Here is a 27,543-nt window from a genome sequence, read left to right as displayed (position 1 = left end):
GCTATTTTTATGTACTTTTACTTCCCTTGGCAACTTTGAATTTAACGGCATACTTCCAAAGGGATAGTAAAGCCTCTCCACTCACCCTGCACTGCACTGCCCCACACGTCTTTTACTGAGTATGAAAAAAAAAAAAAATCAGACCCTCAGAATGGTAGAAAATAGTAAAATGAGCATCATAAGCACATATTATACAGATTCAACAATTCTTCACTTATTACTATATCTGCTTTCATTGTTTTGAGAAATTATTTTTAAAGTATTTCAATTAAACTACAAGCATACAATTGTAAATGTTTCTGTACATATCTTTCAAATATAAGAACAATGTCCTACATCGTCTAGCTATTATTCTCAAAGCAACGGTAATTTTCTTTAATATTTCTAATGTCCTGTCGATAGTCATGTTTCCCCAATTGTTAATGTCTGTTTCAGGTGCTTTTTTCTCCAACCAGGATCGCATCAAGAACCACGCTTCGCAGTTTGTGGTCATGCTGACAACCTCGGGGAATTTGGGAAATCCCTGGGCTCCGAAGGTCCCTCCCAGCCGGTCAAAGCAGCAGAAAAAATTATAGTACTTCCTTCGGATGCACGGGCTTACGGGAATTGTAGTTTTCAATGTTAACGCGCCTACCGCGCAGCACTTTGGGAATGGGGCTTCGGGGCTCGCTCTGCCCATGTGTAAACCCAGCCCCACCTCCTGCCGTCCGCCCTCCCGGGCCTGAAAGGGACACGGTGTCCGAGTCTTTAGGTCTGCGCGGGAACGGAGGCTGCATACCTGGGGTGAGATCGTTGGTGACAGGGCTCCGCGCGGCCCAGGAACCTGGGGACGGGCGGGCTTGTGTGCGGAGGACAGCAGCAGGCAGTCTCAGGAGTCCCCAGGATGGCCCTCCCCTCTCCTCCCCGGCCCAGTGCGCGGGCCCAGGCCGAGTCCTGTCCGCAGGTGTAGGGGCTGCCGGGCCCCGCGGGGTTGCGGGCCGGGAAGAGGAATGTGCGTGGATGAGGTTGACGGCGAACAGGAGGAGGTTACTAGTAACTCGTGTTCCTGTTCTGAAAAATAAGTTGTCACCTGTAAAGCATTTTGTTAAGTGTCTGTAATAGTCACTGTGAAATGTAAGCTTCTCTCACAATTATGAGACACTTATTCTCATCGTTTGGTATTTCACCTGACCCTCACAACGACCTCTTTGGTATAAACGTGCCATTTTTAAAAAATGGACGAAAGTTCATGGGGATGGGTACCCCAGGGCACACACTAGTAGGTGAGAGAGGTGAGATGCAAATGCTGAGAGATGTGACTCCCTGTCCTGCTCGTTGTAACATGCTGTTTGCCTGAAACCCAGACTTGCCAGTACCTGCCTAAAGCCTTCAGAGCGCTTATGCGGAGTGGCCTGTCTCCAGATCTGTGTAGATGATTGTGAAGTAAATGTGGACAGAATCTCACCAAGTGGTAGATACATTCTGCTATCTGTCGGGTCTCTGATTCAGGCTGAGGCTCCTGAATCCTCTTGTACTGTTCCCGCTGTCTCCTCAAAGGCACAGATTGATATTCTGGTGCTGTGCTGTCCAATAGAAAGATAAGGCAAAACACAAATATAAATCAGAATTTTTGGCCAGGCGCAGTGGCTCATGCCTGTAATCCCAGCACTCTGGGAGGCCTAGGCCAGTCGATCACTTGAGGCCAGGAGTTCGAGACCAGCCTGGCCATCATGGCAAAAGCCCATCTCTACAAAAATAAAAAAATTAGCCAGGCATGGTGGTGCACTCCTGTAATCCCAGCTACTTGGGAGGCTGAGGCAGGAGAATCGCTTGAACCCGAGGCGGAGGCTGCAGTGAGCCGAGATTGCACCACTGCACTCCAGCCTGAGTGACAGAGTGAGACTCTGTCTCAAAAAAGAAAAAAAAGAGTTTAGAATTTTTCAGTAGCTACAGTAAAAAGAAGAGGCAGGCAAAGTCAGTTTTACTGCTTTATTTTACTTAACTCATTGCTTCCTAAATATTCGACTTGTAGCACTGGCCAAACTTCAGGTGTTCAATGGTTCTATGTGGCTGATGGCTGCAGTGCTGGATAGCACATTTCTAGTGAATCTCAAGAGTCAGGTTTAGGGTATTAGGTGAAGGTTTCAATTGAGTTTGTTTCTCAGGCCTAAGTCCCAGCCCCTCTGGAGCAAAGCAGCTCCTATGAGGCAGTCAAGAGGAAGTCCTAGGGACTACTGCCATAGAAGAACAGCCCATATGACGGAGACCTCTTCAGAGCATCAGAGCAGAGGCAGAAGATTCTAGAAAGGAGCAGGTCCTGATTGCTTCCCCAGAGGCAGTTGTTGACTCCCTATATATGCATCAGATTTCGTGATGTTGCCACATCCAGAGGCCATCACAGACCGTGTGACTTTGCTGTGGACTAACTTGCAGAAGGCAATTCCCTGGGGTTGAGAGGGATGAGTGACTATCAAGCTGGGTGGAAAAGACACTTTACTGGAGGGCTGGTTAGGTCATGATATCCAGGGAAGATGTAATCAGCTGTCCAGATCCCAAACGGCAGCCTATTTTCCTTTCTGCCTTCACTTCTTCCACATTGTGAGTCCCTCTCACACCGTGTTCATCACCACATGTGGCATTTAGAGTGATACTAATGCTCCCTCTCTCCTGGTAGTAGAGGAAGAATTTCCTATATTGGAAGCCCAAAAATATTGGGCCTGAAATTCCTTGCATAAAACATCCCATCTTTATTTTTTCCGTGGAAGTGCTAATTCTGGGTGTAAAGGCAGTAAGAACTTGATTAAGTCAGCCTGAGTAGTTCTTTTTTTAAAAAATTATTTTTAAATTTATTTATTTTTTATTTTTTTCTATTTTTAGTAGAGACAGGATTTCGCCATGTTGACCAGGCTGGTCTTGAACTCTTGGCCTCCAGCAGTTCACCCCCTCGGCCTCCCAAATTGCTGGGATTACAGGCGTGATCCACCACGCCCGGCTGAGTAGTTCTTTGACATTAGTTTTAATGAATGTAAACAGCTTCATCTCTGTGTACCTGAACTTGCTTAATCCTTTGTTTTATTTTTACTCTTTTCTCAGTCAAAAGGGAACATAATTGTTAATAAATCAACATAATTATTAATCAACAAAAAACAGTATTACTTTACTCAGTGAAAATGTAAGTTTAAGCGCACATAATCGTATCAGAGATGCACATATTCAGGTGTGGCTATCTTTGAGTGGTCCTTCCTGTCCCTTTTCAAGAGTCAAAGGGACATTCTGCATTGGGAATCCTTTTCTCCAGCTGAGTGCGATGGTATTTTTTTTTAGGCACATGAATAGGATTACATGCTCCTTGATTACAGTGGGGTTATGTCGCAGTAAAACCATTATCAAGTCGAACCATCTCATGTCAGGGACCATCTCTGTAAGAACTGAGAGGCAGACCAGGTCTCTCATGACCCCACTGCTCTTTCCTCCTCCCCAGCTGAACCTCCACGGTTCTCTGCACTCTTCCAGGAGCAGCAGAAAATGAACATGTCTCAGGTGAGTTCGGTTTTTAAAAACCAGTTTATTTTACTATAGGTTTTGTAAGGGTTTATGTGTCCATACATTAACATGGAAAAGTAGAAATAGAAATGGATCAGACACATTCATAGAAGATGTAGAAATGCAGATGAATAGCAGAGCAAAGTGGCATGTGGATAGACGCAGATCCTCCGATATTACAAATTTACCAAATTAAGCTTCAGATTTATTTCTGAGGTTATTGACAGTCATGGTGGAGTGTCAGACGGACAATACTTAAAGGTTTACATTGATGAGAAAGATAAAGCCAACTGATTTATCATGGAATATAAACATAAAGATAACAAAATGTATTTATTGTTCTTCAGGTAGGTGACTTAGTTAATAAATTGCCAAATAACAGAATATTACTTCTTCAATAGAAGTAGAAATTGTAATGCTAAATTTGAACACGTTCAGTACTATTTTTCAAGTACTCCAATGCAAGGGTTGAATTTAACATTTTTCTGATGAATCAACTGAATGTCTTTAAAATCACTCTCCATAAATATTTTGAGTACCCATGATATTCAGATTGCTCAGCAGATGGTCCAAAATTGTTCTCTTTCAGATATTTCCACACTTAGCATTTAACGTCAACTCTCCATGGGATGCCTTGATTTTTTCTTGCCACTTGCCTGGGACCTCCAGTGTCCCTACCCATAGTATAATCAAATCCAGTGGATGTGGTCTTTTCCTTAACTTGCTTGGCTTTTCCGCAGCACTTGCCTCAATGTCTCACTCTGTCCTGGAACATTTCCGTTAGTGATACTTGCCCCTCACCGGTCCTTCCCCGGCTGATGTCTTCATGGAGCCACCTTCCTTGTCCTGTCACTCGGCTCAGCCTCAGTTTCTGTCCTTGGCTCTTTAGTCTTCTCTGTTGTCTCCAAATGATTTTGTCTTCCCTTGTTTTTTTCTTTTTTTAAAAATGCTTTTTTTGAGATTCAATTCATGTATCTTACCATGTACCCATTTAAAGTGTAGAATTCAGTGATTTTTTTTAGTATATTCTCAGATAATGTGCTAATATCACTGCAGTCAATTTTAGAACATTTTTATTGCCTTAGAAAGAAGCTGTGTACACTGTAACTACCACTTGATTCCCTCTGAGCCCCAAACAACCACTAACCTACTCCTCTATCTCCATAGTTTTGCTGAACCACTCCCTTTATTATTTCTTATAGGCAGTCTTGCCTGTGATGAATTCTCTCAGGTTTTGTTTACCTGGGAAAATTACAGTTTCTCTATTTTTCCTGGATATAGAGGTTATTGGTTGACAGTCTTTGTTTCAGCACTTTGAATATGTCATCCCATTGCCCTCTGTCCTCCATAGTTTCTCATTATAAATCAGCCTGTAATATGATGACTTGTTTCTCTGTTACAGCTTTCCGATTGTCTGTCTTTTTAACACTCTGATTCTCATGTCTAGGTGTGGATTTCTCTTTTCTCTTTTTCTTTTCTTTTCTTTTTTTTTTTTGAGACAGTCTCTTGCTCTGTCACCCAGGCTGGAGTGCAGTGGCATGATCTCGGCTCACTGTAACCTCCACCTTCTGGGTTCAAGCAATCCTTGTGCCTCAGCCTCCTAAGTAGCTGGGATTCCAGACATTCACCACCATGTCTGGCTAATTTTAGTATTTTTAGTAGAGATGGGGTTTTACCGTGTTGGCCAGGCTGGTCTTGAACTCTTGGCCTCAAGTGATCTGCCTGCCTCCTAAAGTGTTGAGATTACAGGTGTGAGCCACTGCTCCCAGCAAGTGTGGATTTCTTTCTCCAAGTTTATCCTACTTAAAGTTTGTGAAGCATTTTGGGCATGTAGATTTATCATTTATGTCAGATTTGTGGGGTTTTTTGGCCATTACTACTTCTGATATTGTTTTAGACCCTTTCTGTCTCTATTCTGTTAGTCTATTTGGCATATGTTGATAAGCTTGATGCTGTCCAACTGTTCATTTCTTGTTATTTTTCCTTCTGTTTCTCACTGCATAATCTCAGTGGGCATGTTGTCCAGTTGCTTCATTCTACCCGTTCAGAACTGCTGTTGAACAGGTGTTTTTGGTAAAATATTTGTTTTAGTTTTGTACTTTCCAACTTTAGAGTTTCTATTTGGTCCCTTTTTATAGTTTCTGTCTATTTATATCCTTTATCTGGTGAGATATTATTCTAATACTTTCCTTTGGTCCTTACATATCATTTCCTCTAAGTCTTTGACCATATGTAACATAGTTGATTTAAAGTCATCGTCTGTTTAAGTCCAATGCCTGCTTCCTCGTGAGCAGTTTCTGTTGATTGTACTTTTTTCTTGCATATGGGTCTTACTTGTTGTTTCTTTTCTTGTTTTGCATTTTTTTGTTGAAAACTATACATTTTAAATAAAATAAGGTGGCACCTCTAGAAAACTTTCTCGATTTGCAGGAGTTGTTGTTGAAATTTGTCTAGTGACTTTTTAATTGATTCAGTAGAGCCTGTGTTTATTGTCATGTGTGGCCACAGAAGTCTGCAGAAATTTTCTTAAATGCCTGAAACCTTAAGTAAGGCTCTCAGTCTTTGCCAAAGAGCCTCATGAGTGCTGGGGCATTCCTTCAACAGACATCCAGGCAATTTATAACCCCATGTTAACCTTCACTTCCTTCACTTCCAGTTCACCCCAAACCCTAGGGTCACCCAGGGTGACAGTTTAGGGCCTTCTCACATCTTTCCAGAGCATAATCACAGCCCTGGGCATATGCTCAGCTCTATGCATGTAGGTGACCTAGAGTCTCTAGAATCTATAGGAGCTTTTCAAAAGCTTTATGAATATCCCATTCTCCAGTTTTTCCTTTCTAAAAAGCTTTTCAATTAGGCTGTTATTTATGTCAGGTGTTATCCACCGCCTCAGTTAGCTGCTGAGTTAAACAATTGCCTTTGAATGTTTTTGGCAAATGCCTTCAAGAATAAGGCTTTTCACACTGGGGAACTCTGACTTAATTCAATCAGCCTTTCAAGTCAGCTCTTCCAGGGAACCACAGATTAGGTCAGATAATGAGGGTTTTCTGGGAATGAGGCTTTGGCCAACCTGTGACCCAGTCTGCCTCATCCAGTGGATACCAGGCCGCTGGATTCTCCTGTTGTTTCAGATGTTTCTCAAAGCTAATGCTGAGTGGGAGTGAGAGGGATGGATATAGGGCAGGTTGAAATGACACAAGATCATTGTTCTTACTGTGATGCAGCCGTTTTTCTCATATCAATGTTCTGCAGATTGCTGTAAGCCTTTGGTAGCTTCTAGAGTTCTGAAAAAGTTGATTCTGCAGTTTTTGCCGGTTTCTCATTGCTTTTATGTAAGAAGGAATTTTCTTGGATCTTCAGTATCTTCACTGTCATCACTTGCTAATTTGAATTTGAAGTCTTCTTGTTGTGGAAACTTTCTCTTTTCTCAATTTCTAAGACTCTGCCCCCTCCTGATTCTGTTACTATTTTTTTGAAAACATCTCTGGCTTTGAGTAGCTGTACAAGAAAGTATTGTATTAAATGGGTGTTGCTTCTCTTCTGTGATTATATCCCTATTCTTACATCCATTGCTGTGACCTCAGTGTAGGAAGTGTTCTTTTATGCCAGTCTCTTTGGTTACAACTATTGTAGCTGTTCTCTGCTCTTCGCGTGCTCTACCCTTATATATTTCTATACATTTATTTATATATGTTTGGTCAGGGTATCTCCAAACTTCACATATATCTCTTCCTTAGCCCCCAGAATTTACAGTGATGATGTCCAGGGAGGGTGTGAATGTCCTAGAGACTACCCCGGATAATTTGTGATGTGGAAGAAGGAAGGAGGTGGTTGGAAGGAAGTTGTTTTACATTGAATTTTTTTTTGTCTTACAAAAACCTAGAATTCATAAATACATAGAGAAATTATGGCAAGTTAAAAAATGTTTTGAGTTACATATGTTAAGACAATTTTGGGTCTAAAATAGGCCTTTATAACCATTTTAGTAGTAGCTCTCAAAGATATTTTCTGTGTCACCCAATTCTGAACCCTTGAACAAACCGTTGTTATATTTGTTGTGATAAATGTTGTTACAGGCATCAGTGTCATTCCAGGACGTGACTGTGGAATTCACCCAGGAGGAGTGGCAGCACCTGGGCCCTGTCGAGAGGACGCTGTACAGAGATGTGATGCTGGAGAACTACAGCCTCCTCGTCTCAGTGGGTGAGCAGAGCTTACCATGGTGCTCTCTCGAGAATATATGTCCCTTTTTGAAAAGTATCAAAACACATGGACCCTTCATAGAGATTAAAGAGCTTTGGATTAAAAGGTCTGAAGTAGTTGAAACCTTTACAGAAACAAAAGCAACATGTCATTACTTTCCCATTAAAAATTTCAAATGAACACCCTCAGTTAATGCTTTGCTGCCATATCTTGTTTTTACCTTTGGAAATCCAAAAGGCTGTGAATCTGGTCCATGTCAATTATTTTGTTTACAGGATATTGCATTACTAAACCCAAGGTGATCTCCACGTTGGAGAAAGGAGAAGAGCCATGGTCTTTAGAAGATGAATTCCTGAACCAGAGGTACCCAGGTGAGTGGGCATTAACAGAAGGAGCCCCCTGGGGGTACTTAGACTTTAGAGGGAGAGCACCTTTGAAAGTTTTTTTGAAACAGCTTTATTGAGATATAATTCACATGCCTACAATTCACTCCGTTAAAGTGTACAGGTCAGTGACTTCAAGCAACCACAGATCAAAACTATTCAGGGAAGAAATATTGCACTTTCATTCAACATGTATAGACATTTTTTTCCTGTCACTATTCCCTGAACAATATAGTATAACAACTATGTACATGGCATTTACATTGTATTAGGTAGCATAATTAATATGGTGATGATTTAAAGTATACAAGAGGATGTGCATAGGTTATATGCAAATACTATGCCATTTTGTATCAAGGACTTGGGCATTTGTGGATTTTGGTATTTAAGAGAATCCTGGAATCAATTCCCCATGGATACCAGGGGATGACTGTATATGCAGACATCACCACAGTTAATTTTCATCACCGCAAACATATGTGTACCCTTTAGTTATCACTGTCCCATCCCCCCTGCCCTCTGCAGCCCTAGGTAACCACAGTCTACTTCTGTGTCTATAAATATGCCTATTTTAGACATTTTATATAAATTGGATCATATATGTGGTCTTTTGTGATTGGTTTATTTTGCCTAGCATAATGTTTACAACTGATATAAAATACATGTTTCATTCTTTTTATGGCCAAATAATGTCCCGTTGTATGGATGTACCACCTGTTTGTCCATTTATCAGTCAGTAGATATTTGGGATTCCACCTACAAATAATGCTAATATAAACATTTATTTACAGGTTTCTGCATGTACAATTGGTTTTATTTCCCTTGTGTATATTCCTAGGAGTGAAACTGCTGGGTCATATGGTATCTGTGTCTTTATCTGTTTGAGGAACCACCAGACTGTTTTTCTAAATGCAGCATTTTTCCATTCCTAACAGCAGCATATGGGGGTTCTGATTTCTCCACATCCTCACCAATGCTTGTTATTGTTTGACTTTTTGATTCTAGCCACCCCAGTGGATGTGAAGTGATATCTCACTGTGGTTTTGATGTACATTTCTGTATTAGTCAGCTAGGGCTATCATAATAAAATACCATAGGCTGGGTTGTTTAAACAACAGAAATTCTCATGATTCTGGAGGCTGGAAGTCCAAAATGAAAGTACTAATAAGTTGGTTTCTGGTGAAGCGTCTCTTCCTGGCTTGAAGACAGCCACTTTCTTGCTGTGTGTTCATGTGGCCTTTCCTCCGTGCACATGCAGTGGGAGAGAGAGAATACTCTGGTGTTTCTTCTGCTTCTTATAAAGATATCAGTACTACTGGATTAGGGTCCTTCCCTGTGACCTCATTTTTACCCTTTTTGCCTCCTTGAAGGCCTTGTCTGCAAATACAGTTACACTGGGGGTTAGGGCTTCAAGATAAGAATTTGGGAAGGACACAAATAAGTCTATAACAATTTCCCTGGTCACTAATGATATCAGGCATCTTTTTATATGCCTATTAGGCTTTGTACGAATAAACGATTCCAGAAATCTTAAAAAGTTATAGTTTTCAATGTCATTTTTAGAATAAAAAAGTAAAATCATCTTATTAGAAGTGAAGCACAATTAAGGTTTTTGTTTGAAGCCATACCAACAAACAGCATCACATAAAGAGTGACATAATTTAGATCAAGTATGTTGCTGAGTCACTAAATGTAAATTATTGGATCATGTTGATTGTCTAAAAAGGATATCCCTAAATAAGTAACATAGAAAGATCATTATAAAAGATCAGTAAAGTTGGGCCAGGCGCGGTGGCTCATGCCTGTAATCCCAGCACTTTGGGAGGCCAAGGCAGATGGATCACGAGGTCAGGAGATCGAGACCATCCTGGCTAACACGGTGAAACCCCATCTCTACTAAAAATACAAAAAATTAGCCGGGCGCCTATAGTCTCAGCTACTTGGGAGGCTGAGGCAGGAGAATGGCATAAACCCAGGAGGCAGAGCTTGCAGTGAGCTGAGATAGCACCACTGCACTCTGGCCTGGGCAAAAGAGCAAGACTCAGTCCCAAAAAATTTAAAAAAAAAAAATCAGTAAAGTTGTTGAGTCAATAAAGATAAAATAATGTAGGTTTCATGTTCTATATCATTCAGATTTGAATTCAGGCAAGAAATTCATTAAAGTAGGAAAAGCTCTCATTCAAGAGCACAGGGAAATGAAAACCTTTAAGGATTTGAAAGACTGCACCAAATAATATAATATCAATGTTTCTAAAACATAAAATAATGGAGTTCTAAGAACTTAAAACTCATTAGAATTAGGACATCATAATGTCTCATCTGATTAAACAGTAAGTACAGTGGACATTAAATAAATATGCCTAGAGAGGCTATAAATTACATTTGTATTAAAGTGAACCATACATTTGTGTATATGTATGCTAATGCAAAAAACAAAACTTTCATGTTTTAATTGAATAATGATAAAATAGAGTATACTATTAGTCTAAAGAGAAAACCTCAATAAATCTAACAAATTAGAATAAACACAAACAGTATTCTCTGAACCTAGTTTGGTAAATCTAGAAATTAATAATAAAATGAAAAAAATCCACTTGAAAAAATTTTAGTATCTCTTTTAAACAATATACAAAAAAGTGTAATGCAATTTTGGATTTGATTTCTGTAATGAAATAATTGTAACTGCAAGTTAGAAACCATCAGGTATAGCTAAAGTAGTGGACAGAAGGAAGTTCGTAGTCTCATTAATGAAGCAAGAACAGCATCAAAAATACAATAGTGAAAACAGAAGAATTTAAAAGTAAAATTAAAAATAAAATGGAAAACAGAAATGGAATGTTTCTTACAAGAAAAATAAAATGAATTAAACTTCAGCTAACCCTATCAAAGAGAAAAGAGAGGAAACACCTATATAATAAATTCAAGTCGGGATACATCTGTAAAGAGGTAACGCTATACCAAACACAATCCCATTCATAAAAACGAGTGATACAGGAGGATTTGCTGCTCTACCAGATATTGAGGCTTTATGTAAAGTGCTTTGTAGCTAAGTAGCATGGAGCTGGGGGGTGGGATGATTTAGCAAATTAGTGAAACAGAGTAGAAAGTTCAAGAAAAAAACATGAGGCCAGGCATGGTGGCTCATGCCTGTAATCCCAGCACTTTGGGAGGCCAAGGTGGGTGGATCACAAGGTCAGGAGATGGAGACCCGTCTCTACTGAAAATACAAAAAAATCAGCCAGGCGTGATGGCAGGTACCTGTAGTCCCAGCTACTTGGGAGGCTGAGGCAGGAGAATGGCGTGAACCCAGGAGGCAGAGCTTGCATTGAGTCGAGATTGTTCCACTGCACTCCAGCCTGGGTGACAGAGGAAGACCCCGTCTCAAAAAAAAAAAAAAAAAAAAGAGAAAAGAAAAAACATATACTTGATAGACATCTTAGATAGATGACACTGGAGAACAATGAGGAAAGGATCTTGAGGTATCCATATATATCAAAACAAAACAAAAAGTCGAATTCAGTTGGCTTAAGACCTAATTATCAAAGCAAAAGTAGAAATATTCTAGAAGATCATATAGAATAGGTTAATGACTCTTCTTAGGGAAGGATTTAATAAAATACAGAATGCATTACCCAGGGGAAGGATGGAGTAAATGTATTCCTTTCTACTCTACCCACTAAGTGCAGCTAAATATCTGTATATAGAAGGATGCCTCAGAGACATTGCAGTTTCTGTTCCAGACCGCTACAATGAAGCAAATTTCACAGTAAAGCAAGTTACACACAATGTGTTTTCCTAGGGCTTATAAAAGTTTTATGTTTACACTATACTTTAGTCTTTTAGATGTGCGGTAACATGTCTAAAAAACAGTATGCATGCGTTAATTAAAATATTTGTTTGCTAAAAACTGCTGAGTCAGACACAAAGTGAGCACTTGCTGTTGGAAAAATGGCACCAACAGACTTGCCCAACTCAGGGTTGCCACAAACCTTCAGTTTGTAAAGAATGCAATATCTAGCCAGGCACAGTGGCTCACACTTGTAATCTCAGAACCTTGGGAGGCCGAGGCAGGCAGACCACTTGAGGCCAGGAGTTTAACGAGCCTAGCCAACATGGCAAAACCCTGTCTCTACTAAAAATACAAAAAAATTAGCCAATCATGGTGGCTCGTGCCTGTAATCCCAGCTGCTTGGGAGGCTGAGGCACGAGAATTGCTTGAACCTGGGAGGTGGAGGTTATGGTGAGCCGAGATCACACTACTGAAGGGTGGAAAGAAGAATGAAGATGCACTAGGGGTCTTGGCACCTGACAAAATACAAGGTGGTTAGTGTTATCAGAGTCCTTGTGGGGCTCCTGATCTTTCACCCATGCCCAGGGTTAATGTAGAAGCCTCAGCTAGGCACGGTGGCTCACACCTGTAATCCTAGCATTTTGGGAGGCCGAGGCGGGTGGATCACCTGAGGTCAGGAGTTCGAGACCAGCCTGACCAACGTCGCAAAACCCCGTCTCTACTAAAAGTACAAAAATTAGCCAGGCGTGGTGGCAGGGGCCTGTAATCCCAGCTACTCAGGAGGCTGAGGCAGGAGAATCGCTTGAACTCGGGAGGCAGAGGTTGCAGTGAGCCAAGATTGCACCACTCCATTCCGGCCTGGGCGACAAGAGAAACTGTCTCAAAAGGAAGGAAAAAAAAAAAGTAGAAGCCTCCTCTTCCACCCCCAGGGCGTCAGATCAGTGGGGAACTGGACTTCCTTCCCCACGTAGCAGGCAGTGATGCTGCACCTCACTCCCGCTAGTATAACTTCAGAGGAGGCTCACTAAAACTGATTATTAATTTTGATAAAGTCCAACTTACTAGTTTTCTTTTACAGAACCTGCTTTTGTTGTTCTATCTAGAAACTTTGAAACTCAAAGTAACAGATTTAGGAATCCTATTTTCTTCTAGAAATTTTACAGCTTCAGTTTTTACACTTAGTTGATAATCCATTTTGTGTTAAATTCTATAGAAAGTATGAGTTATGTGTCAAGTTTAATCTTTTTGGAACAGGGAGTCCAGTTATTCCAGCATCACTTTTTGAAAAGACTGTTACTTCTCCACTGAACAGCATTTCCACTTTTCTTAGAAAACAGATGGCTGTACATTTGGGGGTCATTTTTGTAGTTTATATTCCTTTTCATTCATCTACATGTCTTTCCTTATGCCAATACCATATTAACTTGATTACTCTAGCTTATTAAGTTTTGAAGTCAAGTACTTCTCCAGTTTTCATCTTCTGTATAAATTTTTAAATGAGGTTCATAATCTTTACAAAGGAAACATGTTGGCATTTAAACTGGAGTGGCATTGAATCTGCAGAACTTAGGAGAATTGACATCTTAACAACGTACAGTCTTCCAATCCATACACAAAATATCCCTACTGATTTATTTACTGTTTCTTTGATTTCTTTCATCAATGTCTTTTAGTTTTTAGAACACAGATAACGAGGCTTTTTTAATTTTTGTTTTTAATTTTGTTTTGGTGCTGTGATAAATATTGTTTCTGTGATTTAAAATTCCAATTCGTCATTGTATGTTTGTAGTCATAGATTTGTATATTGGCCTTAGATTCTGCCCTTGCTAAAAACACTTATTAGTTCAAGAAACTTTTTTGATTTTGAATTTTCTGTGTAAATTTACTCTGTATCTTTGTGTTTTTATTCTTACCTTTTTGCACTGGCTGGTCCTTCCAGTGCAATCTTGTGTAAAGCTACTGGTAGTGGGCATCTTTGTCTTTTTCCTGATCTTAGAGGGAAAACATTCAGTCTCTCTTGAGTATAATGTTAGTTATAGGCTTTTTATAGATTACTTTTATTAAATTAATAAATGGATTTTGAATTTTGTTAAAATTTTTGGCATTGATGTAGTGTGTGGTTTTAGTTCTTCAGACTAATGATAGGAGATTACATTGACCTGAAATGCTGCATAAAAACTATAGTTTTTATAGTATTGCAGTGTAGTAACTGTTTGGCATTTTTGAGGTAAATTTCACTGATACATTATCTATGTTTATATATTTCGCTGTACTTTTTGGGACATTTTTGCATTTATGTTATGGGAGATATTGGTCTGAAAGTTTCTTTTCTTGAATAGTATTTGCCTAATCTTGCTATGAGGATGAGGCAGGCCTTATAAAATGATTTGGGAAATATTCCATCTTTTATTTTCTAGAAGACATTGTGTAGGATTGGTATTATTTCTTCCTTGGATGTTTGGTAAAATTTACTAGTTAAAACCATTTGGTCCAGAAGTTGTTCTTTGGAACTGCACACACACACACACACACACACACACATACACATATATAGAGGAAGATTTCATTACATTCTTAAGCCTTATTTACATATGCAAACATAGTTAAAATTTGAGTAAATTAGACATTAAGTTAACATATCCTCCATCATAATGAAGTAAGTTAATATGTTGTCGTAAATATCCTTTTCACTGACAGCTCCTTTAGAAAAAAATGTCTTTTAGACTATTCTGCCATTATGCTTTAACATTTGACATAGAATATATTCTCTGTGGTTACAATACACATTCACCTGCCCCTTCTTTCCACTTAGATTGTCCAAATAAAGTTAGTTTGCTTTTATAGTTAAAAAAAAAAAGAGAGAGAGATTAGAATGCTGTTACAAAACGGTGTCAGAGCTAGCTACTTCACTTTTCACCACGTAAGGATATAACAAGAAGTGAGTGGTCTGTAAACCAGAAGAGGTCTTCACAAGAACACAGTCATGTTGGCACCCTAATCTCAGACTTCTAGTCTCCTGCACTGGGAAAAATAAATGTTTATTCTTTAAGCCATTTAGTCTATGGTAATTTGTTGTAGTAGCCCGAACTAAGACAGAGTTATTGTTAATGTTGTTTTATTATCTCTTGAATGTCTGTTAGTAGTTAGTCCTCTCTTGAATTTTTGGTATTGGTAATTTGTGTCTTCTCTTTTTTTCTCTCTGATGGTTTTTATCATTAAAAAACGTTTAAAAAAATTAAGCTTTTGGTTTGACTTTTTTGTCATCCTTCTACTTTCTTTCAACTTAATGTCCTGTCTTTATCTAGTTTCCTAAGGGGGAAACAAGCATCTGACTGGAGATCTTTCTTTTCAAATATAATTTTTTTAAAGACAGAGTCTCACTCTGTCACCCAGGCTGGAGTACCGTGGCTCACTGCACCTCCACCTCCCGAGTTCAAGCAATTCTCCTGCCCCAGCCTCCTGAGTAGCTGGGATTACAAGCATGCACCACCACACCTGGCTAACTTTTGTACTTTTAGTAGAGAAGGGGTTTCACCATGTTGGTCAGGCTGGTCTCAAACTCCTGACCGTGTGATCCACATGCCTCAGGCTCTCAAAGTGATGGGATTACAGGCGTGAGCCACCGCGTCTGGCCAAAAAAATTTAAGCCCCAAATTTATCTCTGTGTACTGCCTTAGCTGCATCCACAAATTTCTGTATTCTAAGTTGTTTTGTTTACATTCACTTCAAAATATCTCATTTGAGAATTCTTTCACCCATGGGTTAATTAGGAATGTATAACTTACAGTTCTTTTGTATTTCTCCAGAGAAATTTGTGTTTACTGATTTCTGGTATAATTTCTCTGTGGCCCAAGATCATCCTCTGTATAATTTATTTCTTCTATATTTGTGAAGGTTTGTCTTACAGTCTAGAATATAGTCTGTTTTGATGATTGTTCCATGTGCATTTGAGAAGAATGTGAATTCAGCTGTTGAATGCATTGTGTCTTCAGGTTTGAAGCCATGGTTATCACAAGTGCTACTTTATCTTATCTCTTCTGCTTGAGTATTGGGCCTACTGTGTATTCCTGCCTCTGCTCTTACTTCTGTGCTTCTTTTTTTCTTGTTTCCTTCCCATAGCTGCTATGAGTTCCTATCAGTGCCCTGAAACAACTTATTATATTCTTGCCCTTGCAGATTAAGACATTTGTTCCATAAATTAGATAATAATTTGGTTCTAGGCAGAATTTTGGTAGTGGCTGCTGTGACCATCTCCCAGCATATCCTAAGAATGGAACTTTCTCAGGATTCTTCATGGCTCATGGAAGAAAACATATAAGAGCATGCAGATCCTGTGTATCTATGGCAGGGAACATTAGCTGCCTGCTCAGCCTCCATGGAACCACAGGAGTGTATCATTTTGGTTTGGCCTGAGCATGAGAAAACATCAAGAGTGTTTCCTGTTCTATTAGACCACCATTTTCTCAGACCTCTGGCTGGAAGAAGCAGGCTTTTCTTTGTGCTCTTTTTGTCTGTGCCTGTCAGTGCAGGATTGTAGGTTTCTTCAGCGCCCAGTCTAGGATATAGAATAGCCTTGGAATTCTATACTGTGTCATTTCTTAAGTCCTGAAGTCCACTTTCTTTCCATTTTGTAGTCTTTGTATATTTGTTAATCTTTTTTTGTTCTTTTGTTTTTTCTCTAGGGATTTTTAATTGTAAGAGGGAAGATGTGGGAGGAAAGGAGTTACTACTCCACCTTGACTGGCCCCAGAAATAATACCTGTTTTATAAACAGCATGGATGAGGAGAGAATCTGTCTGTGTGCATGAATTATTTAATATTTGGAAACATGACCAGAAACAATAGAATAAAATACATAACAAAACATGGGCCGGGCACAGTGGCTCATGCCTGTAATCCCAGCACTTTGGGAGGTCAAGGCAGGAGGATCGCTTGAGCTCAGGAGTTTAAGATCAGCCTGGGCAATGTAGCAAGACCCTCTCTCCACTAAATATTAAAAAAATTAACAGGACATGGTGGCATATCCCTGTAGTCCCATCTAGTAGGGAGGCTGAAGTGGGAGGATCACTTGAGCGTAGGAGTTCAAGGCTGCAGTGAGCTATGATCATGCCACTGCACTCCAGCCTGGGTGACAGAGCAATACCCTATTTCAAAAACCAAAACCAAAATCAAAATATAAGTTCTTCTCCATGAGAAATGTAAGATTTATACTATATTTTCAATTTTTCTCATTTTAGGATATTTTAAAGTTGATCACATCAAAGGGATCCGGGAAAAACAAGAAAAACCTCTGTGGCAAGAAATATTCATCAATGATGCTGACAAAACATTGAGTAAAGAAGGACAGAAAGTTTTAGAAAAACCATTTAATCTGGAAATAGCTCCAGAGCTTTCAGAAAAAATATCCTGTAAATGTGACTCACACAGAATGAATTTGCCAATTGCTTCTCAATTAATTATAAGTGAAAGAAAATATTCAAGAAAGAAGACTGAATACATGAATGTGTGTGAGAAACTGCAGCTTGATATTAAGCATGAGAAAGCTCATGCTGAAGAGAAATCTTATGAACATGGTGAAAATGCTAAAGCTTTCCATTATAAGAAAGATCAGCATTGGAAATTTCAAACTTTGGAGGAATCTTTTGAATGTGATGGATCTGGACAAGGTTTACATGATAAGACAATTTGTATTACACCTCAGAGTTTTCTAACAGGAGAAAAGTCCTGTAAGGATGATGAATTTAGAAAAAACTTTGATAAAACCACTTTATTTAACCACTTGAGAACTGACACAAGGGGGAAATGCTCTGATCTTAATGAATATGGGACATCCTGTGACAAAACCACCGCTGTTGCATACAATAAAGTTCACATGGCTATGACACACTATGAGTGTAATGAAAGGGGGATTAATTTCAGTAGGAAGTCACCCCTCACTCAATCTCAGAGAACTATTACAGGATGGAGTGCTTTTGAAAGCAACAAATGTGAAGAAAATTTTAGCCAGAGCTCAGCCCATATAGTACATCAGAAAACACAAGCTGGAGATAAATTTGGTGAACATAATGAATGTACAGATGCCCTCTACCAGAAATTAGACTTTACAGCACATCAGAGAATTCACACAGAAGATAAATTCTACCTTTCTGATGAACATGGGAAATGCAGAAAATCCTTTTACCGGAAAGCACACCTCATTCAGCATCAGAGGCCCCACTCAGGAGAGAAAACTTACCAATATGAGGAATGTGCAAAATCCTTTTGTTCAAGTTCACATCCTATTCAGCATCCTGGAACTTATGTGGGATTCAAACTTTATGAATGTAATGAATGTAGGAAAGCTTTCTGTCAGAATTCAACCCTCAGTAAACATCTGAGAATTCACACAAAAGAGAAACCTTGTGATAACAATGGCTGTGGGAGATCTTACAAGTCACCCCTCATAGGACACCAGAAAACAGATGCAGAGATGGAACTCTGTGGTGGCAGTGAATATGGGAAGACATCACATCTCAAAGGACATCAGAGAATTCTCATGGAGGAGAAACCCTATGAATGTATTGAATGTGGGAAAACTTTCTCCAAGACATCACATCTCAGAGCACATCAGAGAATTCACACAGGTGAAAAACGCTATGAATGTGTTGAATGTGAGAAAACTTTCTCTCACAAGACACACCTCAGTGTACATCAGAGAGTTCACACAGGGGAGAAACCCTATGAATGTAATGACTGTGGGAAATCTTTTACCTATAACTCAGCCCTGAGAGCACATCAAAGAATTCACACAGGTGAGAAGCCCTACAAATGCAGTGGCTGTGAGAAAACTTTTGCCCATAATTCAGCCCTCAGAGCACATCATAGAATTCACACGGGGGAGAAACCTTATGAATGTAATGAATGTGGAAGGTCTTTTGCCCATATTTCTGTTCTCAAGGCACATCAAAGAATTCACACAGGGGAGAAACCCTATGAATGTAATGAATGTGGGAGATCTTTCACCTACAATTCAGCCCTGAGAGCACATCAGAGAATTCACACAGGTAGAAAACCCTATGAATGTAATGACTGTGAGAAAACTTTTGCCCATAATTCAGCCCTCAAAATACATCAGAGAATTCACACGGGGGAGAAACCCTATGAATGTAATGAATGTGAGAAAACATTTGCCCATAATTCAGCCCTTAGAGCACATCAGAATATCCACACAGGGGAGAAACTCTATGAATGTAGTGAATGTGGAAAAACTTTTTTGCAGAAGACACGCCTCAGTACACATCGGAGAATTCACACAGGGGAGAAACCCTATGAATGTAGCAAGTGTGGGAAAACTTTCTCCCAAAAATCATACCTCAGTGGACATGAGAGAATTCACACAGGGGAAAAACCGTATGAATGTAACGTATGTGGGAAAACTTTTGTCTATAAGGCAGCCCTCATAGTGCATCAAAGAATTCACACAGGGGAGAAACCCTATGAATGTAACGAATGTGGGAAAACTTTCTCCCAAAGAACACACCTCTGTGCACATCAGAGAATTCATACTGGTGAAAAACCCTATGAGTGTAATGAATGTGGGAAAACGTTTGCTGATAATTCAGCCCTCAGGGCACATCACAGAATTCACACAGGGGAGAAACCCTATGAATGTAATGACTGTGGGAAGACTTTCTCCAAGACATCACATCTCAGAGCACATCTTAGAACTCGCTCAGGGGAGAAACCCTATGAATGCAGTGAATGTGGGAAAACCTTCTCTGAGAAGTCATATGTTAGTGCACATCAGAGAGTTCATACGGGGGAGAAACCCTACGAATGTAATGTATGTGGGAAGCCATTTGCCCATAATTCAACCCTCAGAGTACATCAAAGAATTCACACAGGGGAGAAATCCTATGAATGCAATGATTGTGGGAAAACGTTCTCCCAGAAATCACACCTTAGTGCACACCAGAGAATTCACACAGGGGAGAAACCCTATGAGTGTAATGAATGTGGGAAAGCTTTTGCCCAAAATTCAACTCTCAGAGTACACCAGAGAATTCACACAGGGGAGAAACCCTATGAATGTGATGAATGTGGGAAAACTTTTGTCCGTAAGGCAGCTCTTAGGGTACATCACACCAGAATGCATACCAGAGAGAAAACCCTAGCATGTAATGGATTTGGGAAGTCCTGAGGGAATGCATACCTTACCACATAACACATAGTGCAGAAACTCATGTGACATAGGCTGGGAACTTGTTTCCCTTATCCATTTCCTTTTTCATTAGGCTCATAGTTTGTGGGAAAATCCCAATATGCCATTTATTCAGGTGGGGCTGACCATGGGATGTGGTGCTAATGATATATATTACATTTACTCTTGGCCCTTAAAAAAAAAAAACACACCTCACAGTCTTCCTGGTTCATAAGATGGATTTGGAGGTTATTTCTGCAGCAAACTTGGGTCCTGTGTGTTGAAAACCATAGAGCACAAGGTCAAGGAAGCTAGAGTCTGAAAAAACGAACAGAATTCACTTCCAGGTCTTCACCAGGGTTTTGTTTTTGTTGCTTTAAAGCAAGAGTCAAGTTTATAGTCTGTTAAGCTTTTACAAATTTGGCTTATTAGTTAAATGGACGTAGTTTAGCTTAAACTTTATGTTAGAGTGAGATGAAACTCTATGAGTATAATCAGTTTTAGAAAAACTAATCAGTTTATTGTGCATCAGAGACGTCACATGAAGAAGAAAACTTGTCGACATCCAGGATGATCAGGAGCCTTCATTAAAACAGACATTTTAGGGAAAACCACAAAAACCTTCATAAAGTGAATTGCATTAAACATCAATTATAATAAAATTTCATATTTTGAATAAATGACATTTTTCCTAGGTATTTTTTTCTGAGGAAATGTCAGTTTTAGAATTGGAGATAAAATATTCACCTAGAACTGATGTACCAAGCTTCTGTTTTGTAATATCAAAAATTTTATAGAACATGTATAAGAAAATATTTACCTATAGAAAAACTCACTGCAGAATGTGAAGTTAAAAATGGAATACTTTGAATTCTGTGGAGAATATGAATAAATGTGAATAGTTTGAGCTCTGTGGAAGATCTTTTAGTCTGTATATAAACGTTATAACTCACTGGTGAGTTCTAGTGGGTGCCAACAGCCAAACCTGCACTGGGCATGTCCACTTCCTTTTCTGAGTGACTGTGTCCTCTGTTGGCTTCCCTCAGTGCTGTTAGATTTTGGCCTGCCTGCTATGTCTGGATATTAATTAGTCTTGTCCTAAAACTAGTCTTGCCTGTTCTTCTAGGACCTTGGAGATAGCTGAGATTTCCCCAGTCACCTTGTGTGTTTGTGTGTTTGCAGGGGGGCGCCAGGGAGGACAGGGTGATTCTTATATACTTTTTGTTTGCCTTTATTTTAATTTTATCCCACTCCACTTACTCATTTTGCACAGGATGATTATAAGGCAACTGGTCTCCTCTCCTCCGTTGTATGCATATAGCCTCAGCATCCCGTTTGGAATATTTTCCTCCAACATCATGATGCCTCCTCACACTGCATCGCAAACCAGTGGTATTTCTACCAAACTAAGACAGCAGGTTTTGGAATTGGAATAAAAAGGACTACTTTGTCCCAGAAGTACAGTCCTGGTACGAGAAAGCAGACTCACTTTTGGTAAAACAATATAATGTGGCATAATCTTAGCCAAGAAAGCATTTAGTTAATGTGCCATCATTTTAGACTACGGTTTGATGAGCACAGAAAAGAAAGTAGACAAAATCATTTTTAAAACCTAGACCAGTAACAATTTTCCCCAGCCCTGAGCATCTTGCTTTCTGCAAGTTTGATCTGATAGGTTAAGCATGAGGACAATAAATCAGTTGACCCAAGAAAAACGTCTCTAATTCCCATCCCTTGTTATATTGTGGGCAAGGATAGTGTGAGGGAGAATGATGGCATCTTTAGAATTAGAGGACAGGTATTTCCTTGACACTGTTGTTAACAGTTAATTGAGTAGCATCACTGCAAAGATGAGCCATGAAAGAAGAGCCCACCTTCAGACGAGGACCATATCAGCACCTCCAGGGCTGGCACATCAGACACTGAGGGGCTACTTTGGGCAGCTCATGAGGAAAAAGGGAGGAATGATGAAGGAGTTGGTGTGGGACTGGCCCTGGCGCTGCTTACCTTCCTCAGATACTTACCACTCCTGGCAGAAAGGTGCCATCTGTTATGGAAATGTTTCCTTCTTTTTTATTCTCCTTAGTCTCTGATACCATGATGCTACTTGAGCTTACTGCACAGTGCCCAAGGGAATTGAGGGTCAAAAAGCATGCCTTTCTGCATGCTTAATTTTCAGAAAAGTATAGATGAAAAGGAGTACTCTTTTTTAAAAAAATTATTTGAGAATGTATTTACAGAAAAATTACAATGATAGTTTGTATATACTCCTCACCCAGTTTTCTCTATCAGCATATTACTATGGTATGTTTTTATAACTAAGAAACATTGATAACATTATTAACTAGACACTTTTTTTTTCAGATTTCACTAGTTTTTCCTTATTGTGCTTTTCTACTTCATGATCATGTTTGGGCTCAGAAAAGGATACACTAAAGTGAAGGCCTCAGAAGCTATGTTTTCTCTGTCAGTTATGGACAGGTAACTCCCTAGGCAGTGAAGCAAGTGACACCTTGAGAAATGGCCACAAGGCCTAAAACTACAGAACTGCCACATTACAAAAAAATGTGGTACTTTAACAGTGGCAATTAAGAGTCAATTGCTAAGGAAGGCTCACAAGGCCCAAAATGACAGTGCTTAAATATCTACCATTTATTAAGGGAAAGGGTACAACATAGCAATACCATTAAAGTCAGTATTTACATCACAGCCAAAGGCTGCCTCACAGCAAGGGGTCTGGGTAAGGGCCATGCACAAACTCCATTTTTCCTTGTGCAAGTGTTGTATGGACACAATTTCACTATCACATAAGGATTCAATGGGCACAAAACACATCAGAAACCCCAAAATGGATTCTCTGCTGGTGTCTCGTATACCCTGCTGGACACATAGGCATATTCTTGCTAGGCAACAAGCTCCAACAGCAGAGGACTCTGAAGGTTCCAATGAGACCAGGCATAAATCATCAGTCTCACTGTTAACGGTAAACACTACTGATGCACTGTTAAAACCTGCTCCCAAACATCTTGGACTCATGGATGAAAAGCAGCACTATTAATCAGTATGTTTTATTCCTTGACCAATGATCAGTGATATGCAAACTCTGCAGTTCACACTAATTCCAGGTCTGCTGGGCTTACCTTTTACAGCATTCCACTCCACCCCCATAATTTTTGGTCAGAGCCTTTTACAACAAAACAATCACTCTTAGTTTGATGGAATCATTTGGCTTTCAACAGCGTATAATCAATAGGCAATCAAAACGCACATACAGGTTTGAAAGAATTGTAATCACCCCTGAGGGGTTGTGAATTTAAACCATCCTATAATGCCAACAGGAAGTGCCACATATTTTATACATTTTTTTCTCCCTGATCTTCAGCTATCTGTATTTTATGATATACATCAATTGAGATTTATACTTCTATTAGTATACATTTATACTAATTGAATTCTCTGTGAAACAAGAACCATATGAGACAGCCACATTAGTATTGTTTCACATAGTCATTGCCTGAGCTCCAATCTGTTTATTGATTAGAAGGACATAGATCAATAGTGGAAGTATATTTATTAGATTGGTCATTTTACAGCTTCTTCATTTTTTTAAAGTGGAGAAAGTTTTGGCAGTCTTTTGCCCCAGGGGACATCTGAGTCAAAGCTAAGAGAGCATGTTATTCACTTGTTGTAAACCTCTCTTAGGACATCAAAATTATCTTTGATTTTTCCCTTTTGTAAGACACACTTACTGGCTCTCTTCACTCAGCCTGATTCACTTTTCTCTCATTTATCATTAATTTTAAAACAAACCTTTCCTCCTGAAGTCAGTAACTCATTTGGCTATAGTGACAGTAGCAAGATGAGACATGCCAGGACTTCTTCATTTGTCCATTCGCACACATATGGGGATGGATTGGATAAGTGCAGAGAAATAATGGCTACTCCACCCAATAGGCAGCACAGCAGTTGCACAGGCAGTCCCAACTTGCCGAGATGCAGACAGAGTATCATCCACCCCATTAATCTCTTTGGAATTCTTGTCATTAGTCAAAGTAATAGGCATACTGTCTGGTTTTGTAATATTACCAGACACTTGGACCTTAATTTTAGCCCCATTATAGGGACTTCCAGATTCAGCATTGGAAACAACAAAATTGTTGTGAAGTAGAGAAGAGTTGTATATAAATTCCCTTTTATTTTCTACCTTCTCCAATGCCACCACAAAAACATACCCATTTATCCAACCAAGACCCATCCTTAGTCCTCTCACGGTGAGTTGAAAAACACCATACTGGAGATTCGTAGATCAGCTCTCGGCTCTCCAATCCTTTGTCAGATCTCATATTTTTAAGCAAATATTTTAATTACTCATTTCAATTGTTTATCAAACCATTACTTTGAGGTTAATATGGAATACAATATTTCTTTCCACAGCATTGCACTGCATGGGCAGTCAAGTGAGTAACTTCATCTGAAGAAATGTAACAGGATAAACTGATACAGAATATTTTGTACTGGTCCTTTGATAATATTAGAAGCATTCAGTCATTGGGTACTTGCAGCTAACCCCAGAAAATGTATCAAGTTCTGTCAATATCTGATTAACTTCATTCAGAACAATCAATACTCATTTAACTATACCAAGAGTAAGCAATACTTAACAGATAGTTACTAGAACCTCCAGTGAAAATTTAGGTGTTACTCTTGCTGGAGTTGTCTTATATGCGATGAGCCGTTTTTCTCTTACTTCTTTCAAAATTTTCTCTATATAGCATTCAACATTTTTACTATGATGTGTCTTGGTGTGAAGCATTTTGTGTATATCCTACTTGGGGTTTGTTGAATTTTGTAGATGTTTAATGTTTATTCTCAAATTTGGGAAGTTTTCAGATATTATATCTTTAAATACATTTTTCTGTTTTTTGCTCTCTCTCTCTTGTCCTTCTGGTAGTCTTTTCACGCATATAGTGGTGTGTTTAATGGTGTCCCACCTTCTTCTGAGGTCCTCTTCATTTCTGTTTGTTGGATTGCATACTTTCTATCCACTTATATTTTAAGTTTTCTGATTCTTTCTTCTGCCAGTTCAAATCTACTGTTGAGCCACTCAAGTGAAACTTTCAGTTAATGTATATTTCAACTCAAAAATTTTTGATTCTTTTTATAATTTCTCTCTATTGATATCCTCTTTTTAATAAGCCATTGTCATCATATCTTTCTATACCTCTTCAAACCTGGTTGCTTTTAGTTCTCTGAACATTTTTTAATTTTTAATTTTTGTGGGCACCTAGTAGGTGTGTATATTTATGGGGTGCATGAGATGTTTTGATACAGGCATGCAATGTGAAATAAGCACATCATGGAGAATGAGGTATCTATCCTCTCAAGCATTTATCCTTTGAGTTACAAACAATCCAGTTACACTCTTTAACCCATTTTGCATTTAGGAAAAAAGAAAGTTGCAGCTCACTGCCAGTGCAGTATTCTTGGGGCAAATGGGAAATGGGTTATTTTTAAATATGCTATTTTAAGTTATTAGTGACTGTACTCACTCTGTTGTGCTACCAAATAGTAGGTCTTATTTATTCTTTCTAACTATTTTTTTTTTTGGACTCATTAACCATCCCAACCCTCACCCCACCCTCCCACTATGCTTCCCAGTCTCTGGTAACCATTAGTTCTCTGAACAAAATTTATAACTGCTTTGAAGTCTTTGTCTGCCAAATCCCACATCCGGGCCTTCTCATAAGCAGTTTATATTACCTGCTTCTCTTTTCCTACCTATAGGTAATACTTTTCTATTTTCTTGCATGTCTTACAATTTTTTTGTTGAAAATTGGATATTTTAAATAATACATTTTAGCAACTCTGGATACTAATTCCCCTGACCACGGGGCTTGGTTGTTTTGTTGTTTGCTTGGTTATTGAGTGACTTGGATGGACTATTTTGGTGAAATCTATTCCCCAACAGTAGCAAGCCTCTAATGTCACTCCTCAGAGGGCACAGCTTTGGGCACTGGCACAGTCACCTTGGGATGACAGTAGTTTTAGCAGAACTCATGTAGGATGTCTCTTTTCCTGTTCTCTCTGTTAAGCTGTCTGACTCTGTTGGTCATACCCAGCTGTTAATGTTCACTAATTTCCAGCTGATTTCTTTCTTGTGCATGACAGTATCCTGGGCCAAAAGTTCCCCATGTTTAATCCAATTAAATTTGGGTTCCTTTTCAGGGGTAGATTTTGAAGTTTGTTCTGACCCCAGGAGGGGTCTTTGTGACTGGCTCTTTACCTGGTCTTCCTAACTAGCTGGCCTATAGTTTGGCTTATTATCATGGAGCTGCAAGCCTCCTCTTAATTGCTTACCAACAAAATCTCCATTGTTTTCAAGAGTTCCCTTAGAGTGGAACTCCCCCAACTCTGTTTTAAATAAAGTCAGAACCTTTGGGAAGAGCATCAGAGCTCTCTGTTTTTATAACCTCTCCCCCAGGAAAAAAATCTCTTTGCCACTTCTCTAGAGCTGGGGCTGGAGACAGTGGCCCATTTTTCTCAAAGTGACACTACTGTTTTTGTGGGTGGAAGGTGCTGGTGAGGGCAGTAGTCTCTGAACTTCTCAGCTTACCTCTCTGGTCTGGAATCTTTCCCTCTGAGCAAGCCGGGGTGAAGGTATCAAGGTGTCAGCATTCTCACCCTGCCATGCATGAAATGGAGCCTTTGAGTGAGGGACAGAGGAGCCTCTGAGTGGGGGATAGAAGGAAGCTCCTGACCTCTTGGCTACACTCACCTGGAATTGAGCCTCTGTGCTAAGGAGTTGGGAGAATGAGCTATGCTGGTGGCCTTATCCTCTAAAGGAGCCATCATAGCTCTTGACTGAAAGCTGAGTATAGAGAGAACTCCATCTTTGTGGCCATACCTATCCAGAGTAGAGACTGTGTTACACTGAGCAGTGGAGAGGGAGTAGAGAGAGGGAGTAGGTCAGGTCCCAAGTCTCCAATTCTCACTATTCTTACTGAGAATTTTATGAAGACATTTTTCACTTTCTGTGTCCTCTTAAGTTGATTTTCAGAGATTTTAAAAGATTGTTATTTTTAAGATAATTTAAACCAGTTATAGTTGTTTCATTGGAGAATATTTAAATAAAAATATTCAGATACCAAAATTCAAAATGTGTGATATCTAGTGAAAAATTACCAAGAATTCAAGGGAGAAAAATGTGATCCATAATGAGGATAAAATCAATCATGACAGAAGACTCATAATTAACACAGATGATAGAATTAGTAGACAAGAACACTTGAAAGCTACTGTCGAACTTCTTGCTTGAGCAGCAATGTGTAAATAGATTGCAAGTTGTCACTTCAGTTCTTACAATAAGTAGAGCCAGAAGAAACAAAAAAGCTTTTCTTTAAAGCCACCACAGAACTGAGGTCACAGGGCAAACTGTTACCCAAAAATCTAGAGAGATAGGCACTTCT

General features: G+C 39.3%; 1 protein-coding gene across 4 annotated transcripts; it reads left to right on the top strand.

The window, feature by feature from the left end:
- The first annotated feature begins 615 nt into the window (after window positions 1–615).
- LOC101145348 (zinc finger protein 658) lies at window positions 616–20,984 on the top strand. 4 transcript variants are annotated; one of them, XM_031007056.3, is made up of 5 exons: window positions 616–783; window positions 3,493–3,519; window positions 7,599–7,725; window positions 8,001–8,096; window positions 17,136–20,984. In XM_031007056.3, exons 1-5 carry the CDS (start codon window positions 619–621, stop codon window positions 20,075–20,077), a joined length of 3,357 nt encoding a protein of 1,118 aa, XP_030862916.3. In that variant the 5' UTR covers window positions 616–618; the 3' UTR covers window positions 20,078–20,984. The 4 variants fall into 4 exon arrangements, with proteins under 4 accessions (XP_030862916.3, XP_030862915.2, XP_018889667.3 ...); XM_031007055.3 differs by having other exon boundaries at window positions 624–1,025; XM_019034122.4 differs by having other exon boundaries at window positions 707–1,025; window positions 3,461–3,519.
- The last annotated feature ends 6,559 nt before the right edge of the window (window positions 20,985–27,543 follow it).

Source organism: Gorilla gorilla, chromosome 13 (assembly GCF_029281585.2).
Source record: "Gorilla gorilla gorilla isolate KB3781 chromosome 13, NHGRI_mGorGor1-v2.1_pri, whole genome shotgun sequence".
Lineage (NCBI taxonomy): Eukaryota > Metazoa > Chordata > Mammalia > Primates > Hominidae > Gorilla > Gorilla gorilla.
This window is presented reverse-complemented; position numbering and strand designations above follow the sequence as displayed.